At 45.6% G+C, this 20,029-nt stretch overlaps 1 protein-coding gene across 1 annotated transcript in view; it reads right to left on the bottom strand.

The window, feature by feature from the left end:
* The window catches only part of CLSTN2 (calsyntenin 2), a 570,678-nt gene that overhangs the window by 31,780 nt on the left and 518,869 nt on the right, over positions 1–20,029 (bottom strand). Inside the window, exon 9 of the mRNA XM_019747346.2 lies at positions 10,381–10,543. Coding sequence (XP_019602905.2) covers positions 10,381–10,543 — 163 coding nt within the window. The remainder of the gene's footprint in view (positions 1–10,380; positions 10,544–20,029) is intronic.

Below are 20,029 nucleotides of genomic sequence, written 5' to 3'. Positions count from 1 at the left end.
TATGGGGGAGTCAATTTGGAGCCTCTATTCTATGCCTTCAAAGCCCCCATGGATAACACGCTTGTCACAGCCATTAATTAGCATGTTCTGCCCCAGCAAAGGTTCACTCCTGCTGACCTGGAAGAAGAAGGGTGTGAGCCTGGGTATGCCACTTTCCTGGGCATCCAGATGGTCATGTCTACCAATTGTCTTTTACTGGATAGGAATTATGTTTCCAACTCTGTCTGAAGACCTCAACACACATCATCTTATCAAATTTTCATCGATAAGGTGGGTACTTATTCTATAGTTCTGGATGAGTAAACTCAGGCTTAGAGAGGAGAAGTATAGTGGCCCAAGGCCACAAATGTAGCAAGTGGTGAAGTGTGCGCCCTGCAGTGTGAGTATATCCATCCCCACATAGGACCAGATGAGACATCCTGGTGGTACTGGCCAGCCCAGTCCACTGAGGCTCAGAGATACCCCACTCTGGTACGCCACCTAACACCTCTCAACTTCTCCCTCAGCAGCTCCATCCTTAAAGACCAAACTTGGCAACTCTTTTGGATGCTAAGACATTTTCCTACACACTATTTTCTCTCAGCAAAACATTCATGTTCTATATTTTTGACTCAAGAATCCCAGATCTGTGTTGCACTCTTATTTATTAGTGACACAGCTCCAGGAAATCAATTCAATTAGCATTTTGCAATAGGCGGCCAGCATAAAATTTGAAATATATTTGTACTCAGGGGTGGCTGTGATGCAGGATTTTAATACATAATGAATACATTAACAATCTCTTTCTTTTTAATATCTAGGGTGTCTGCATATACCACATGGCTCCTCTGTTAACATTTAGATATAAACATGTTCGTGAATTATTTTAGGAAAAATAAAACCTGATTTCTAATACGAAGAACCTTCTCTAAATTGTTGAGGACATGATTTTGAATTCCTGGGGCTAGATCTGCACCCATTTTTAAAGCTTTTGCTGTACACCCAGCCTTCTGTTAGATTCAGTGAATTATAAGATGTGGGTCATGCTCCCAAGGAGCTTACATTTAGTCGGGAGAAGAAAATATAGACCCTGGGAAAATATAAGAGTAAATTACAACACAATAACGTTGAAAGGCAGAGCGAGATTAATCTGCAAACAAACGATATAGATAGATAATGTGTCTAACAGATCTCAGGGGAAAAATGATGGCCTTCATTTATAAGGTCCTTAACACAGGCAAAGTCCTTTCGTTGATATTTTATTGAATCCTTAAATGGTAAGATAATCCTTTTGCAATCTTAGCCACTATGCTTTTAATTTCTCCCCTCTTAACTCCATTTAAACACATCTCTGGCTTGTGCTTATTGCTACAGGGAGGATTGTGACGGGGGGAAGAGCACACGGAGACTGAAGCTGAGTCTCTTGCCCAGTTTCATTTCCAGAAGTGTACACCCTAAGCGGGGTGGAGAAGACCTGGGTATGGATCAGCATTCGGGGAAAAATGGAGGAAGGAACTCCGGCTTCTCCCAGACTAGGAACTGATTCCCCAGACTGGGGTAGGGGAGGGGGAGGGTGGTAAGACAACAGACGGAGCTAGGGCACCTGAGGCCGTCACCTGGGCTGAGTCCTGGCAGGGTGTGTGATGTTGGGAGGGAATGCTGGCCTGGGGCAGGCATGTCCAGAGATGAACAGATGGACCGCCGATGGTCTTACAGAGAGAACATGAGGAGCGTGGAGATATTTCTGTGCCCCTAAGTAAAGTAAGGACAGACTGAGAGAGCTGTGAATCCTCCAGGACCATTAGTGACCAAGGACCGGAGAGGTGAGCACCATTTTTGTGGCCACCTGCAAGGAAAGATGAATTGGAAGCCCCATCAACACCCTAGACAGGTACAAATCTTCCTGAAATCAGCTGGTACCCGAAGGAAATGCAGGAATTCCAAATTTGCCAAAGTCAAGTTCTCCCCATTCAGATGGAATAGGGGCTTGAAACGAAACCAAGATGGATGTGGAAAAACTAATTGTTTTCTTTGTGACAACAGATTCTTGGCTGCTACACTTACAACTCCTTTCACAGATGATGTTTTCAGAGGTAGGTTACTTGTCCAAGGCCAAACAGCCAGAAATTAGTGAGGCCTAGATTTGAACGTAGCCCTTGCTTGCTCCCAAGCTTTGGACCTGCATGACACACAATGAGATGTGGCTGGGAGGGTCCAGGAGGATTTCTGGGAAGGTAGTAATTGGACTGCTTCCGAAAGATGGGGACAGGTTGGGACTAACACACAGCTAAGGGAGCATGTGCAATCATACTGGGCTCTGTGGACACTGAATGAATTCAGCAGCAACTCCCAATAATTTGTGCCAAGTCTGCTGGGAAACATGGTCGTAGCATTTGGCAAACGTGATTTAATGTAGCCTATAGTATTCTAAGCCAGTTTGTATTGAGAGTGAATTCCCTCTCAGCTTTCTTCCAAGTGAGAGGTGGGGACCACCCACTATAAACATAGCTTTTGAGTCAGTAAGTACGAGTAAAAGATCAACGTGTGCGAATGTACTAGGTCTCTCCCCTTTGCAAAGTGTGTGCAGGATGCTTCTGGTCTTTTCTTCCCCGCTGTCATTCCCATACCTAGTTAGTCTTAGAAACACATGGAAAGGATGGGGGGCCACGTTCCCTCTTGCTTGAGTCAGATGCTGCTCTGTACGTGGCTTGTTGATGGGGACGGCTTTCCATGAACACAATTTCATGGATGGTTGGGCATCAATTTCAAGAAATGCAAATGGTGAGAGCATCTGAAATCTTGCTTTCTCTCACTGCCTCATTTCAGTGATGGAGACATCCATGGAATGCAAAGACTAAGTGAAATGTGTAATCAACCCTCATATGCTGCAGCTTTCACATTGTCCACACAACCCTAGGGGGTTGCAGCTGTAGGTTGCAGGTGACTTGTGGAGACAGATGGTCTGCCATCGTGCATGGCCATGACACATTCTCAGCAGGCTTTCTCGACCCTTCAGTTTTTACATACCCATCTCTAGCCTGTCCAGCAAACATTTATATAGCACGTTCTAAGTGAGCAAAACATAAAGTTCATGGATGACCTCAAAAATCAGCGATCTGGGGTTGGGGACCTAAATTCATGGGGTTGAAAGGATCTCATACATCATCCAGTACATCTCCTTCATTCTTTAGATGAAGGACTGAGGAGCACAGAGGCAAGAGACTTTCCAAAGACACAGAGCAGGTAAGAAGCAGCAGCAGCAGCAAGAATCTGGAATTCTCTTCTAATGCCAAACTTCTCTCCTTATACAAAACCATGAGACCTAATCTGGGGGAGAAATGCCCAGGGAGTTTGGGCAAATGATTTGACCCCAGATACCAGAATCCTCTGATCTTCCTTACGTGGCTGTGTAACACCATCTAGCTTTTCATGGCCCTAGAAGCAGAGTGGTGTAGCACCGTAACTAAAGGTGAGGGCTTTGGTGGCACACACTGGCATGCAAATCCAGGCCCTATGAGACCCTTACCAAGGTATTTATCTTCCCTAAGTCTCAGTTTTTGCATCTGCAAAATGGGGATTGTAATCATACCCATGACATAAGGAAGTTAAAAGAGAAGATGGAAGGGGCTCAGCACAGAGCAGGAGCTCAGAAATGACAGCTAGTTCTAGTGGCAGCAAGAGCCAGTGGACCCCTGGATGGGATACATCACGCGAGTTTTCTCTGTCTCTCTTTTCAGTGGCCTCTTTCGCTTTTTCCCCCCTCCCATCTGGTGTGTCTTAGAGAAGCTAAAATGAAACCGTTTTCTCTCTAGGACCCTTGTCAAATTTTCTAATTTATATAATCTTCAGAATAAGATACAAAGTTGGAATTATAACTCAGTTATACTGTGTTTCCAGACACGAATCACTGAATTTTAAAGCTGATTTCACCTGTGTTGTCTTTAAATCAATACACCCTCACGTGAAACAAACTCCAGGCCCTAAAACAATCTTGCCTTGATTTTTAAATACAGACAATGCTAAGAGACACTCTGTTAATCATTCGTGTGTGTCAGACCATGAACCATACATACACTTTGGTGAAAACAGCCTGGAAAATGGGATGTAATTCAACAAACATTAGTTATTGACCGTCTCTAGGGCTTGGAGTAGGAGGAAAGGCGAGAGGAGAATCTGCGAGAGCAGACAGTTCTCACCTTCTGCAAACCTAGTGGAGTGGGGGATGCAGGATCTGCATGAAGAACTCCCATGAGATGTTTTCCAAAGAGTGTTCTGGGAACACTACTTCACACAGAGTGAGTTCCACAGTGAAATGAAATTAAGGGCTTCAGGTTAAGTAATGTCAAACAGATTGCTGTATTGGTGGGCGTTGGAGACTCGTGATAAGCTAACACGCATTGTGACTCTCCAATGGGGTGGTGGGAGGATGGTGTATGCGGGGTCCCATCCTTGACCTTGGACTCCTTGTGGCAGGGGCCTCCTGTGGGACTGGAGCTTCAGGAAGCCCTCTCTGGGAAATGTCACCTGCATGTAAAGCAGACTATGCCAGCACGTGTCTCTTTCTTCCAGAGCACAGACCCTAGGGATGCAGAATAATTTCAACACAGACTTTATTAAGATAATTTGTACTAAATTAGACCAAGCTTATTAAATGAAGGCGTGTCCTCCATGTCTCTGCACTTGTTTTAGTGTCTGGCAGAAAATGACCTGGAAATGTATACCCGCTCTCAGGACCACATGTGACTCTAATTCCCCTCTCGCTGAGGGTCACATGCTGTTGCTTTACTGCAACTCTCGGTGTTATTTCTACCTTTTTCTCACTTCTTTGACCATTCCCATTATTTGCCTTGGCTCCTCCCAAAAGCCACACGGGGGGTGGGGGGGGCCTTTGTGTCTGTCCCCGAACAGGCGCTAATTCATAGAACCATCCCCTTTTCTACCTCCTGCTGCTTTACTTGTCGGGTGAGGAGGTAGGACTCAGTAAGACCAGGTGCTAGGGGAGAGGGCCTTCCTTATCTGAGACCAGGGGCATGTCACGGTCAGCAGTAGGCAAAGCTGGACACGCTTGGGAGGCCAGAGTCCAGAATGCTGGAGAGAGTCCCTGACAGAGGTGGGGTGAGGTGGTCGCTGGGGACAGCGCATGAGTTGGGACACCTGTGATGAGACCCACCAAGAATAGATGAGGATCAGGCAGGCGGCAGAGTAGTGGCTCCTTAAGTAGTGCCTAGAACTGTGTTTCTTCAAACACGTGTAGCCATTTTGTTAAAAGTACTGTTGCCCAGATGCCATCTACGATAGATAAGAGAGCTGCTCTGGTTGTAATGTTGGGAGAGGTGTGCTGACGTGTCACCTGCTGGGGCACCTCCCTGACCCCCTGGGGGCTCCCCAAAGCCCTGGTCTGGCACGATCACAGCCTTCCTGAGTCACTGCCACAGACAGCTGGGCCTACGTGATGGGGCCCCGGGTACAGGTCCAGGGGCGAAGCGGATGTGAGTATACAATTTTTATTATTTATGAGTAGAACTTGAATTGTTGTTGTTAGAATTGGATGAGTAGGAAATCTAAGGAAAATAACAAATTAATTAGTCTTTTAAATGATCTTCTCCCATGGCGTGACTCAGAGAGAGATAAGGAACCTGGTATTTGTTTAAAGGCAACCGTTTCTGAATCAGCACAGATGGGGCCTGGCCACGAGAGAGGGTCTGAGTCTGTGCTGAGAACACTGTGACACCAAGCACGTGTGACACCAGGTAGAGAAAGGAGGACTCTTCTGGGAGGTGAGGTCCATCCCGGCGGCATGTTCTCTACAATTAAGGTACATGCCAGGCTCTAGGTTGTACTGGCGGCATTTCTCAAGTGTAAATGAAGTAGCAATTTTTTTTAATTACTGGAAAAAATGCCAATGAAAATGGAGTTCCATTGATGACTTGGGCTTTCAAATTCACTGAAAGGACAGAGTAGGCTAATTGGGGCTGCGGAGCTCTGCCCAGCAACAGTCTGGGGCCAGTTCCCAGGAGCACCCAACAAGCAGCTCTTATCACATGACTTTCCATTCCCGTTGTTAAACCCCAATTGGACATTTCACAATTTCACAGGTGGGAGCTAGTTCCCTTGCCAACCTTAAAAAGCACCTGAAAAACTCCCCACAATCGCAGGCCCAATTAGAGGTCCACACAGAGGGCTTACAGTGTGTGTATAAATGGACTTTGGAAGGTTTAGAAACCTGCTGAGATAAGGGCTACAGTGTAGGCCATTAACTTCACAGCACCATGTCCTATTTGAAGAAGTTTTAATGTGCCTTTCCAGGACGCAATGTAGCTCCAAGGAGGAGGTGAGAATTCCTGGGAATCCAAGCTCCTTAACAAGGCAGTACGACACCTATGGTCTGGTCTCAACTCCTTTCCCCCGCCTCTTCTCCACTCATTCTGGTCCACGTACCTCCCAGTGACAAGGCACCCTGAGCACAACTGGCAAGCTTCCCTGCCACGGCACGTGCTGTTGCCTCCCTTATCTCCCCAGCGAACTCTTACTCATCCTATAAAGCCCAATTTTAAAGATTTAAAAGATGTTTTCCCATGCTGAAAATTTATTAATGGATTGTCATCCTTCTCAGGGAAGATACCTAAATCTCCTCCAAGGCCCCAAAGACTGCATGAGTGGGTCTTGCCTACACCACAAACCCTATCTTCTAATTCTTGTCTTCTGACGGACTATTCGTCGGCTTCAAGGACCTCCTTCTGACCTATAGATGGACCTGAGAGGGCAAGTCCGTATGTGAGGGTTAGTCCTGGGGAAGGGGAGAAAAGGCAGTGCATGCAAGGAGCCATGGCGAGGCTGGAATCAGAGAAGCCAGAACATACCACGGTCTTACAGACTGTCTGCCATGTTTGGTTTAGGTACAAGGAGCAGAGAGGGGGTGGAGGAGAGGACTAGCAGGTCTTTTTTATCCGATTTACACATTAATTTGACTGGAACATGCCCAGCACATTCCATGTGCTCAGTGCCGAACCCTTATAACAACCCTGTGAGCTAGGTATTGCTGTAGTTTTATGCATCAGAAAATAGGAGCTCATGGAAGTTAGGAATTCTGCTGTATCCACACAGTTATGAAGTGGCAGGGCTAGGATTTGGATTTGACTCAAACTCAAAATTTTCTGACTACAAAGCCTAAACTCTTTTTGTTGTTGTTGTTGTTGTTGTTGTTGTGTGTGTGTGTGTGGTACTTAAGGAAGTACACAGCAGGGCCATGCAGAGTTCCTGTGGGGTTTTGATTCCAGGGTTGTCAAATATCTCAGAAGGTAAAGGGTTTGTAAGGTTTGTATCAATACACATCAGCTCCTGCATTTTTCCCAACACATAATTATATCAACAAAATGATCAACTAGAAATAGGGGCAGTGAGCCACAGTGAGAGGAGAACAGGCTTTGAAGACGTGGGGTAAAGCAGATTTGACTGAGTGACTTTGGGTAAGCTACTTCACCTCTCAGAGCCTCAGTTTCTTTATCTATAAGTTGGGACAAATAGCACTTTCTGACGTAAACACCCCATTATGTAAAGAATCTCCTTGCAACACTGACTCTTAAAGGAAATGACATAAGGTACTTGCACTCACATTTAATTGGCCAAAGCAAATCACATGACTGCACTTAACTCCAACAAAGAGTGGCCTTAGTGTCTACCTGGGAAGAGGACAGAAATACTCAGTGAACATCCTGGTCGTCATTCTCCCTCCCACATTCTTGTAAAATAAACGGATACTTTGGTTTAATGTTTGAAAAGCATTTTTGTGCAATAGCTTTTAAATAAATTGTAATCAGATATAATATTAGAGCTGCTATTGATAAAGTGACAACTCCATCTTCAGATGTGGCCTATGATACTTCACAGAGAATAGAGTCAAGGGCCACAAACAACAGTCTCCATCCTAGGGTAGGGTCCCTCACAGCATCTGTCCAGGGGGATTTCAGAATTGCTATGGACCGAAGACTGCTGTATTCCTCAAATTCTTCTTTCTTAATGGAAGTGTTTCTTTGGTTATTCTGTCTTATTCAACTGTTGCATTGTGTGTGTGTGTGTGTGTGTGTGTGTGTGTGTGTGTGTGTGTATGTGTGTAGGGGATGATGGTTATGGTGGTGACAAATAATTCTTCCTATTAGTGTATATCCAGATCAACTGGAGCCACATCTGTGTCTGGTATAGAGGCTTCCAGGCATCTCACCCTGAAGAAGAAATCACCAGGAATCACTCAGAGAGCCTAGACCTTCAGCTTGGAGCTAGTAACAGGTGGGACTTTTGGGTTGTCTCATTTAGGGAAGGGTAGTTGTATTTTTTGATGTGGGAAGGAGTGTCAAATATCTGTTGACTAGGTGGACAGTCTGTGCTGTTCATCATTGTTGTTCATAAAATATTTTCAGTTTTTCTTCCAGACATATTATAGATTTTACTTCCCTGACCTGTTGGAGTTCAGTGTGGTCATATGACTAGCTTCAACCAATAAAATGTGAGTAAAAGTGATTGGTGTCACTGGTAGGTGAAAGTTTTAAGGGCTCGTGCACCATTCAGCATGCTTTCTGTCTCGTGTTTCTCGGTAGCCAGCAACATGGCTGCTCATTATGCTCGGGGCCCAGACTGAAGGAAAAACAGAGAAGAGCCTCTGTTGATTTGCATAGTAACTGGGAATGGGGGCTTGCTTGTCACTGCAGTGCAACTTAGTCTATTTTTTTGTAAATTAAAGTTTATTGGGGTGACAATTGTTAGTCTATTTTAATGGATTCTGAGATCATCTTAATTGTTGATAAAAATTACTTTTCATTTTGGTGGCATTGTTTCCCTACCCCGTGGGCATATAACTGGGCAGTAGTGGCTGCAGCTGGACTTGTAGAGTTGCAGGCTGGGGTGACAGAAATCCAATGTGGTCTCTGAGGGCCTCTAAGGAAGAGTCATGGTAAGGTTCATCGTGAGGGCATGAGTAGGGGCCTCTTATCTTATGGGCAGCATCCAGGCCATGTTCCAAAATACCCACAGGCTGCTGTGGTACCAGCTGGGGTACTGAGCCACACCTGAGGGCCTTCACTGGCACAGCTGTGCTCAGTGACTAATGACTTCTGTGAAAACTCTGCATTAGTACCTTGCTATACTAATTAGTTTCCTGGACTCTTGTCAGATGACACAGTTTCCCTTTCCTGATATCCTAGGGAATCTTCCACACTGATGAAACTCTCATCAAGTTCTGTTGTAATGTTCAATCAATTTTTTACTATCATGTGACATATGTCAGACATCAAGTAGATGACCTCAACTCAAAAACACATTTTCCTCCCGTGCATCATTCATGTTTTATTCTCTTCCTGGGTTTCGTATTCCTGCTGCTCGCAGGGCTGCACTCTGTGCACTCATTTCCATCTTCTCTTGCATGGAGCTGTGCAGAACTCACTCTTTGTCCCAACTCAGAGGGGCTATGTCTCCTCTAGTTCACCCTTTGGTTGGCTGGTCCTCTGAAGGCCTATTCTTACACCATAGTCTGCCTGTCCCTTCAGTCCCGCGTGGTGAATGGTCAAAGTTGCAAATCTTGGTAACTTCCACAGAATCCATCCACACGAGGTTGGCTCATCATCTCAAAGAACTAATATGCTTATTTGGGGACTATTTTCCTTCCCTTCTGCTCTGTCATTAGTACTTCAAAGCACCATAGTCCTTTAGGAAGCAAAAATAGAGTCCAATTGATCTGAGTGAGAGACAGAAAGGTCTCCTTGGAGAGCTGGTTTTCCTGATTCCAAACAAGAGATTAGCCTGGGTTTGGGGATTGGAGGAGAGGTATCAGTAGAAGAAGTGAGGAGGGAGCAGAGAGCTTTGAGTGGGAAGATAACAAAGAGCTTCTGTCCTCAGGGAGAAGCGATGGGGCTTAGAGTTGAGCTGAACTTGAGAGCGGCCTCCCACAGCCACTCACCCATATTTATGAGTTCCCAGAACAGAAGGTTGTGTGCTGGGACACCTTGTGTGGGGATAAATAAGATCTTTGGCTCCTGACCAACGTGGTGCTAAGCAGAGCCAACTGCCCATTTTAATACAGGATTCCATACTCGGCCTTTTCTTATTCACAGCCCCAGTTTGAAATCAGATAAGGTTTCGGAACAATAAAAGGCATTAGCAACTCAGAGGCAACCGTGAAAATGCTCATGTTGATCTAAAATCAAAATCTGGTTTCAAGCCAAGTGCTTTATTATTACACAAACTTAGTGTCTGGATTAATCCTTATTTTTATAAGTCCTGTTTTATTAATCAGGGATAGTAAATTTTCTTGGCTAAACTTTCCCACACCACTTGCTTTCCCCTTTTTTCTGTCATTATCTTTCATGGACTGTACACAGATGGGCCAGTAAGAAGGGCTTGACCTAGAGTTACCTTGCCAACATGCGCCGACCGTAAGTTGCATGGCTATGTGAGAAGGATGAATGGGCCAATCGTTGGTCACCAGGTATGGTTCATATGTTGCTCCATCCATGTATAAGGTAACCACAGGAAACTCCACATTGATGACATAGTAATGCCACTCTTTGTCACAAATCTAATGAAAAGAAAGACAAGCAACACTTAAAATTGAACATGCAATGAAACATCACACAGGCTTTTATTCTAATTGTGAAAGAAGGAGAAAGCATTTTGGGGTCAACAATTTGTACCGCAAAGAACTCAATGAACACAATGATTGTTATGAGGTTCTAGAAGCCTCAAACAGGATGGGGCAAACCATGGGGCGGAGGAATGTCACCAGGCAAACATTTGACTGTGGGCAGATTATCTTGGTCACATAATTTCCAGCTGTCTAGCCTGGCAAGTTCTTGGTGGACAGGTGGGGGTGTCAGCTTAAATTTGCTTTGCATGAACATTTTCTTAGTTCTTTAGTAGAGAAAAAGTTAAATTCAAATTATTTTTCTAAATTTGGGGATAGGTGGAGCTATAAAAAGAAAGGTGCTGGATTAAAAGTAGAAATGAAGATGAAGATAGAGAAGGTGAGGCAGAAGGGAGAAAGAAGAAGAAAATGGAAGAGGAGAGCATTAGAAAGGAGTAAGAGAGAAGGCGATGAATATGGAAGAGGAAGAAGGATGAGATCTAGAAAATAGGAACCCCCCAATTCCTTTGTCTCTACATTAAGGCTAGCCCATGGAGCTGTTGTAATCTCATGCCCCTTTCACCTCAAGCAAAATAAATTCTGAGAGAGATAGTCCTCCTAAGGGGCAAAGCTTCGTATAGCCTTTGAGTACCTGGGGAGCACAGAAGGACCACAGATGGGTGCTCGTAGCTGGACATGGTACAGAAAACTCTTATACAATGGCCCCTCATAACCTTTTATCTCTGAGACTTATGGTCTTAGGGCTGGGAACCCAAACCTAACCTTAGTGGATGGGTATGGACATTGGGGGCTAGGATACTGTCACAATTCCTGACCCCAAGTGACTGAACTCCCACAGCATGATCCACAATAGAAATCAGGCCTGGACCGTCTTGGGAAGGGAGACAGGAAGCATAAAAGGAGGAAAGGCAGATGGTGCGCCCTCCCTCGAATCTCCTAAGTGAGTGCCTTGGGAGTCACGTTAGACTCGCTCCTCCACCCCCCTCTGCCTCTGACCCCTCTGCACTCTGTGGAGTCCACCTCTGAGATGTCTCCCGTCTGCATCCTCTTGTCTCCATCGCCCCAGCCATCTGTGGCAGCAGAGACAGATGAGTTCTGCATGAAGGTGACCCCAAGGTGAGGGTGCCAAAGCCCTCCCTACACCCCACAGTGGATTCAGTGTGCTGTTTCTCATGAATAGATAACACCAACAGGGATGCTAAATGATCTTTTCCCTTTCATTTTGGAATAAGAATTTTTTCCTTAATGTTCCTTTTATATTGCCCTGTCTCATGTCTCAGAAAATTGTTCCTTTTGAAGCCCATTAGCCTGATAAATCCTGATGAATATTTTAGGGGCCCGTGGAAGATAAGCAGGAGGGGTCCAGGCCCATGTCTCCCAAGTCCTGTTACATCTCACTGAGTGTACAGCTCAGTGCCTGTTACATCTCACTAGAGGTCCTAACCCAGTTTATATTTCCTTCCTGCTAAATGCTTGAGACTAGACACTGGGTTGGGTGCAGGGCTCCGAGGCTGGGCCTATTACTGGCATGGGGCTGACCCAGGGCTCTACACAAAGGAAGACCTGGAGACAGAGTCCAGGGGTAATGGAAGAGTGAGGAACTAGGGAGAGGATTTGAATAAAGAAGCATTCAATCCAAGGATGCTCAATGCACCTTGGACTTGAGGTTTGTAATCAAGGATAGCCAGGCAGTATGTTCCAGAACCTGGAATATAGTTCACATCCTGGGGATGTTCCCTGATGCATGAGGGAATCTCTGGTCAGGCTCAGGGTTCAGAGGGAACAGGTGGCAGGGCCATGACCTTGACCCCTTGCCCTTTGAAATGTAGGCAGAGCATTAGCGTCAGCCAGGCAGCCGTTGGGGGCTCCCCTATCCTAGCTGCCATCACCACCGTGCCAGGGCCATCGTCTGGAGCACGGCCACCATATTGAATCCATGTACTTCCTGCCTCTACAGCATGCCACATCTGCCAAAGCTAGGTGGAAGACGATCCTCTGGCTAGTCTTTCATAACACTTACAACATTTTTGTAGAACAATACAAAAAAATTCCAAGAAAGAAGATAATTCCATAACTCTACAGCAGCAACAACCCCTCTCAATATTACAGACTTCCCTAGGCATTTGCCCCTCCTCCCCCCGCCCCGCCCCGCAGGCCCCACTACAAGCTTTTCTGAAGTGTGCTCCATGAACAGCAGCCCCTATAATGGCTTGCATAAAAACAGTGACTTTGTACATTGAGCCTCTTTTTTTTTTTGGATTTTCCATTTAATTAGCATATCCAAGACTCCTAGCAGCCTCCAGGTATATGCCTATAATAACTTTTCAACCTTGCTGGAAAATGGATCTTTTCTATTTGTGGCATTTTTATAAACATTCTGTGAAACAACAGCTGGGAAAAGTCTATTTGGATCATACTGCATATACAATTTGAAAGTTTGCTGGTTTCTCTTAGCCTCAGCATTAAAATGCCTTCACCAACTTCATTTTAGACGGCTATATAATATGGGTATACTATAGTATACTTAAATATTCCCTGATTATCAGACATTAATATACACCTGCAATTATAAATGATGCTGTAATGAATTTCTTTGTGCATAAATACTTGTCCGCATTTCTGATAACATTCATTGGAAAGATTCCTGGAAGTGGAATTATTGGGTCAAAGGTTGGAGGTATTTGGAAGACACTTGACACATATTGTCAGTGATTTTTTCTGCAAAGGGTTATGCCGATTTAAACACCTGCCTGCAGAGTGTGAGAGCTGCTGCATTGCACCTTACCACACTGAGCACTGAAAAATTATAAAACTGTGGCAAATTGAAAGTGAATACATTTTATCTCAATTTAATGCAGGTCACAAGACATGGCAAGATTTATATTCTCCAAGGTCAAAAAGGAGGGCCTTCTGGGAATGGGGAGCCACCTGAGCTAAGACTCAGGTGGAAATAACTAGAAACTTCCCCAGTTAGCTCCTAATTGGGCATCCAAACAGGCTTTTAGCTCAGACGAGGTTTATGCCTGCAGACTTTTCGCACCAAGTAATCTATAAAGACAGCTAAAGGAAATGCCTAATTAGAGTTTCATAAATGTGGATCTATGAGCAAGAACAGACCTGCATTAACCCTCCACTAGAACTGTAGGGACAAACTGTAATTGAAAAATGATTGAGCCAGGAAGAAGCAAAAATAAATGTGTTAATGCATAGCTGGACCAAGAAAGAAGGACGTTAGGCAAAGTGACTTCTCCTGGGGGGAGAGAAGAACTTTCATTCCCAACTCTTCGTGAATCACTGGAGAATGCAGCCGGCACCAAGCATGTCCAATGCCATCCCCTGATGCCCAAGGCCTCGGCTGGACCGAAGACACTGTGCTCTCAGAAAACCGGCAGGTGTGTTCCTGAGGTGGGCAGCTGCAGCTGCTGTTTAGCTGGCGAGTGAATCAGAGACCAGAGACCCAGGGACAGAAATAGTGCAGGGACAATGTCAAAGGAGGTCTGAGTTGGGAGTAGGCTGGTGCTCCAGGGTGAGCTGGGGGCCAGGGAAGCCTCCCATGAGATGAGTGGAGAAGGCCAGGCTGCTGAGGGGTTGGCCCAAATGTTCCTTAAAGGGCCACACCGGGAGTTCTGAGTTGGTTTTCCCAGTACATCAGGTGTTTCTGAATGCAGTGACTCCAGGTGAGATGCATTTATCTACCATCTACTATGCCAGGGAGTGTGCCAGGGGCTGTTCAGTCTAATGGCATCAAGTACACAAAAGACTCAAGTGTAGGGGGAACTGAGGTAAGTGTAATGGACCAGGTGCAAAGCACTGGGAGATCCCAGCGAGTGGAAAGATGACTTCTGGCTGGAGAAGGTGGTATGCAGGGTAGATATTGCAAGACTGAAAATTTCATCAGGAACAGATGACAAGGAAAATATTCCAGGCAAATGGAGCAGACACCTTTTATTCCTTTAATCATTCATTTCTCTTTTCTGTTGCTAAAGAAGGCACTAGGTTTGGAGCATACGGAGATTGAGTCACTCAGTCACTCCTGCAGACATTTACTGAATGCGTATCCTGCTCTGTGAATGAAAGAAAGCACTTGCCTTTATGGAGCTTCCAGTCCAGTCACAGACTTGACAAAGGGGCTTATAACTGACAGTGACTCATGTCTGCACAGATGTGTACAAGGTGCCGGGATGACCCTGTGTGTGTGGGGGTGGGAGAGGGGGTGTCTGGTTGCACCGGGAGGAGGGAAGGAGAAAAGACACAGAGTTTCGAGGGGTCAGGTTGATTTGGGAAAGGTGAGGAGTGGGAGGTGAGGCTGCCAGGATAGATTTGGAACTGAGGCCCGAGGACGTGGAGGTCTGGGCATTTCTGGGCGGGAGGAGGATGGTAGTCAGACCGTGTTTCCCCGCAAATAAGACCTCGCTGGACCATCAGCTCTAATGCATCTTTTGGAGCAAAAATTAATATAAGACCTGGTCTTATTTTACTATAATAAAAGACCAGGTATAATATAATATAATATAATATAATATAATATAATATAATATAATATAAATCGGTCTTATATAAGACTTGGTCTTGTATTAATTTTTGCTTCAAAAGATGCATTAGAGCTGATCGTCTGGCTAGGTCTTATTTTCGGGGAAACATGGTAATAACAATTAATCTTGGGACATGCTTTTCAATTTTGAAGCAACTTTTCCTATTCCTTATACTATGTGATCCTCACTGCAGCCTTATACAGTAGGAGGCCAGTTTCGTCTTAGACACCTTTAGAAAACAAAAGGAAAGAAATGATGTGGTTTCTAATCTCAAGGAGTTTATCCTGCGTTAGATGTAACACAGACCCCACGGTGTGTCACATACACACTGTGTGTCTTTCCATTTCACACACAACCAGTGGCTCAGCGTTACACACTCACTGCCCAGTGAGGATCCGAGCAGAGGCTGATCTCGAGCGATGGACAGGTTTGTCAGGTTGGCTCTGAGTGGCCCCACTTGAGGTTTTACTTCAAACTCATCATGTCCAAAATTGAGCTGAACACCTACTGTGCTCCCCCCTCACCTACTTCCTCTCCTGGGTTCCCGCCTCAGCAAATGCTCCCGGATCCAGTCTGTCGCCCAAGCCAGAACACTGAGCATTCATGTGGACTCCTCCACTCTTTTCCTCCCTCCAGTTAATTGACTACCAAGTTCTGATGATGCCTCTCTTGTCCATTCTTACCGCTCTACCCTCACTAGCACTCAGAACTTACAATATGTTCCAGAGAGGGGTAATACTGAGAAAGTATGTCTGGGACAGGCTACTGCAAGATGGAAAGCATCTGAGCAGGGGGCGAGGACCATGTGTACCAGGGGAATGGTGAGAAAGCTTTGGTGTGAGTGTGGGTCAGACAGAGTGAGCAGCCCACTCGTGACTGGTTGCCATGGGGCTAGAGGCAGCCACAGAATGAGATGGGCCTGGGTAGCAGAGGAGGGGCTGGAGGGGGTCCATGGAGCCAGCCCTGTGGGTAATGGGTTGGGGGTCACACCTGCTTTGGGAATTTCTGGGGAATCATGTTCTGGACTTTGGGAAATGAAGTTAATCTTCCCAACCCTTTCTCTGTAAAGTGAGGATATTAATCGTATCTACGTCACAGAGTGGTTGTGTCAATCAAGCTAAAATAAAACATACACAGTACTTAGCAATTATTTTTAGCCTGAGTGGATACGGAAACACCTGTCCTTTTCCAAATACATTGAGATGCTGGGTAACATACAACAACAATAACAAAATAAAGTACAAATAAGAGAGCTAGGAAAAGAACTCCTTAGGTGTGAAAAACAACACAAAAGAAAAACCAAAGCTGCATCTAAGAGGTGAACTGGCTGGGATGGGCTGTGGCCCATCCCATCAGCCATGGTTTCAAAGCCCATGGGAACGAGGAATGGAGACTCAGGTCTTCTGTTCATGAAAACCTGAGCTGGCACGTATGTCTGCATAAAGCCTGCAGCGGCACAGGGGCTGTCTGAGGCTGGGGTCCTGGCATAACCACTGCCATTGACCGAGGAATACTGGGAGGAAGCCTGCCAACCAATCTAGAATGAAGCATCTCTGAGAAATTCGGACCCTAAGCCTGCTCTGTGCCTATGCATTGGATTCAAAGGAACCAGCCCACATGGTATGAAAATCCGCAACTCAGAAATAACTTAAAAATGCATCCGTGAGGTCTTTAGGCCCCCAGTAAAGACATACTCAAAACCTTTCCCTAAAGATGTGCCCACAAACTAGGGCCTGAGCAGGACAATCCCTGTCGAAGATGAGCTCAGAGTCAAAACTTACAAAACAAAGAGGAAATGATCCTTTGCATGGGTGGGAAAAAGGAGACAAAACGCATGATCAAACTCACGTTCCGGGAACCACAGAAAATGGAGCAATTGGAAAGGGAATAGGGGAAGGCAGATTTGAAAATGAACCACATAAAAATTCCAGGAATAAAAGACATAGTTGTTGAAATAGAAATAAATCAATAGGTTAAACCACGAGAAAGCTGACAACAGAATTAGTGAATTGGAAGATAGATGAGATTATAGCAAAATGAACAGTTTGATAAAGCAGTTAAGAGATACGGATTCTGTGGATGACAGAAGGAAACATGCCAGCACACATCATACCAGAAGTGCGTGGTCAGAGGTGAGCTGGTAGGGTGGTGGGCTGGGCTCCTGAGGACCTTGGACACACTGAGGAGTGTGTGACTATTTTAGTGCCTTGCATTCTGGAAAGCCACTCTTTACTGCAACAGCCTTATCATGTTTAAATTCAGATGACAATGGTTACACAGACCTATGTAAGCCCCTGCTTATGTAGATATATTTGAAGGTTAGGCCAAAACTGAATTTTGTTTCCGGAAATGGAGAGCTATTGAACCAGGAGGGTTCAAACCATGCAAATCGGGTTCTCACAGTGGACTTGCAAGGCCATTTGGCCTCAGGCCACTGTTTTGGAACATTAGAAAAATGAGGTTTTGGTTGGTGCCAAGATCAACTTCGTGCCAAAGCAAAGATGCCACTCTTGTTTGCAAATCTGTTTAAGATCTTCCCAGGAGGTTGTCCGCACTTCCGAACTGCCAGGGAGAAGTACAGTGTGATTTCAGTGGAAGGTAATGATGACAGCTCAGAAAGCACCCACTGGACTTTCTGTCAAAATGCAATTGCTGATTCTGGGTGGGGGAGCACAGGGGAGCAGCAAACACGAAGGTAGCCTGTGCCAAAGAGACCACTCCCATTTGCAATGTGGTTGAGCAACATTTGGGCAAATCCTCAAAACAATCCTGAGAAACTGTCCTTTACATTTGTGCATTTGTGCAAGAATTGCTGGGACCCAGGATTTAAATTCCTCCACGGGGAGAGAAAACACACCTGTATTATGTGCTCTGACGATATGCCAGGCACTGTGGCAACATGCGATGATTTTTGTCTATGTAATCAGCTTACTGGACCAATTGGTTTATTCTTTTCCACCACCGCCTTTAAACCATGTCAATCAGTTCTCCCTTCCCCACCCCTGGAAGATACCCTGGGAAGATTCCTCAACTTTCAGCTCTTACTGATGGTCTCATTCTTTACACATTAAAAAGTACACTTCAATTAGTCTCTCATCCAAGTCAAAGCTTCTTTTGCCCAGTCTGGGGCTGATCTGCAAATTCTGCAAAGCCCCATGGGGGTAGGATTGATGTGGGAGTGAGGTTAGGGCAGAAAGGCTGCTCTCAGTGAAGTGGGATTGTGCATTCTGAGTGCTCTGTGTCCCGCTTGCAAGGAAGAGGCACGGGACCAGACAGGGAGATGAGGCTCCTCACTGACGGTCACGTGGTCAAGTGTTCTCCTCAGACATTTGAGGCTTCTTTACCAACTTGGGTTTAGTCAAACAGTTTCCTGCAAGATGTACCACGAGCAAAGGCTTCTAGGGTCAAAATGTTTTGGAAAACACAGTTAAACAGGTTTCCATTAGCAAGGCTCCTTGAGGCAGCTGTTCTCAAAGGACGGCTCCTGGACCAGAGACGTCAGCATCCCCTAGTGTTACAGACGGAATGTTTGTAAACGCCCCTCCCCCATCCATATATTGAAGCCCTAACCCCCAATGTATTTGGGGATGAGGCCTCTGGGACATGATTAGGTTTAGATAAGGTCATGGGGGCGGGGGCCCATGATGGGATTAGCGTCCTTATAAGAACTGGAAGAGAGTCTAGAGTTCTCTGTCTCAGCCACGCGAGGACACCCTGAGAAGGCAGCCCGCTGTCAGCCAGGAAGAGGGCTCTTACCAGAAACTGAGCAGCTAGCACCTTGGTCTTGGACTACCCAGCCTCCGGAACTGTAAGAAAATAAACGTCTGTTGTTTAAACCACCCGGTCTATGGTATTGTGTTACACCAGCCTGAGCTAAGACACTTAGGAACTTGTTGAAAATGCAAATTCTCAGGTTTCACACCAGATCCTCTGAGTCAGAAACTTTGGGGTTGGGACTGGCAGTCTTCATTTCAACAGGCCCTCCGGGTGGTTATCATAGGCTGTTTGAGAACCTCTGCCTCAGAGAATCTAAAATGCTAGTGCTGGGGACAGAATAGGCCGTTAACCAAATTTTTTGACCTGTTTTATTTTGTCTTCCTATAAATATCCCCTGAACAAAAAGATCTCAGTAGACACATGTTGTGAAATTCTTTTAATCCATTCGACACATATTCATTGAGAATCCACTATGTCCCAGGCACCGGGAATGTGAGAGTGAACTAAACAGGAAGATTTCTGCCAGTCCCTCCCACTTTCCAGCATTCGCGTCTCTTCTCCTCACTTCCATTTCTCCTGCCCCCATTCCAAACTGTCCTTGCCTCTGCTCATGTATTTCTTCCAGCTTCTGCTCTTGAGCATAAAGGACCACACTTACCCCCTCAAAAATTCTCTCTTAAGCCAGCCAAGCTTTCTTTCTCCTGCCTGATTTTTGCTTCCAGGATCTACCATAGAATTCACCTGGGGATATTTTCCTCATGAATTTCCTTAGCAGCTAACATCTGTCAGGGCCCTGGGGATCGGACCTGCAGGGGCATGGCCTGCCTGTTGTAGGTTGTAAGTGCCCATGTACAGAGCAAGTTTAATATTTTAACAGGCCAGGAAGTACATGCCTTAAATTTGACAATTAGGAAAGGGGCTGCCTCTCCTCAGGAGTTCTTTCCCAGATCACACAATCAGTTGCACAAAGACCGAGCGGTTCCCTCGCCTCGAAGAAGAAACTCTTGAACGCTTTGGGATGGGGTTGAGGCGGTCAGAGTTCCACTCTGTCAGCGCTCCCTCCTCCTGCAAAAGACTGTGAGCTTCTCAAAGTGCAGTGGAAGGGACATGGCAGCCATTCAATAATGAGCTTTTATAGACTGACTGACTGAATGATTGAATGAACAAATGA

This window comes from Rhinolophus sinicus, linkage group LG10, assembly GCF_036562045.2.
Source record: "Rhinolophus sinicus isolate RSC01 linkage group LG10, ASM3656204v1, whole genome shotgun sequence".
NCBI classification, from domain to species: domain Eukaryota; kingdom Metazoa; phylum Chordata; class Mammalia; order Chiroptera; family Rhinolophidae; genus Rhinolophus; species Rhinolophus sinicus.
This window is presented reverse-complemented; position numbering and strand designations above follow the sequence as displayed.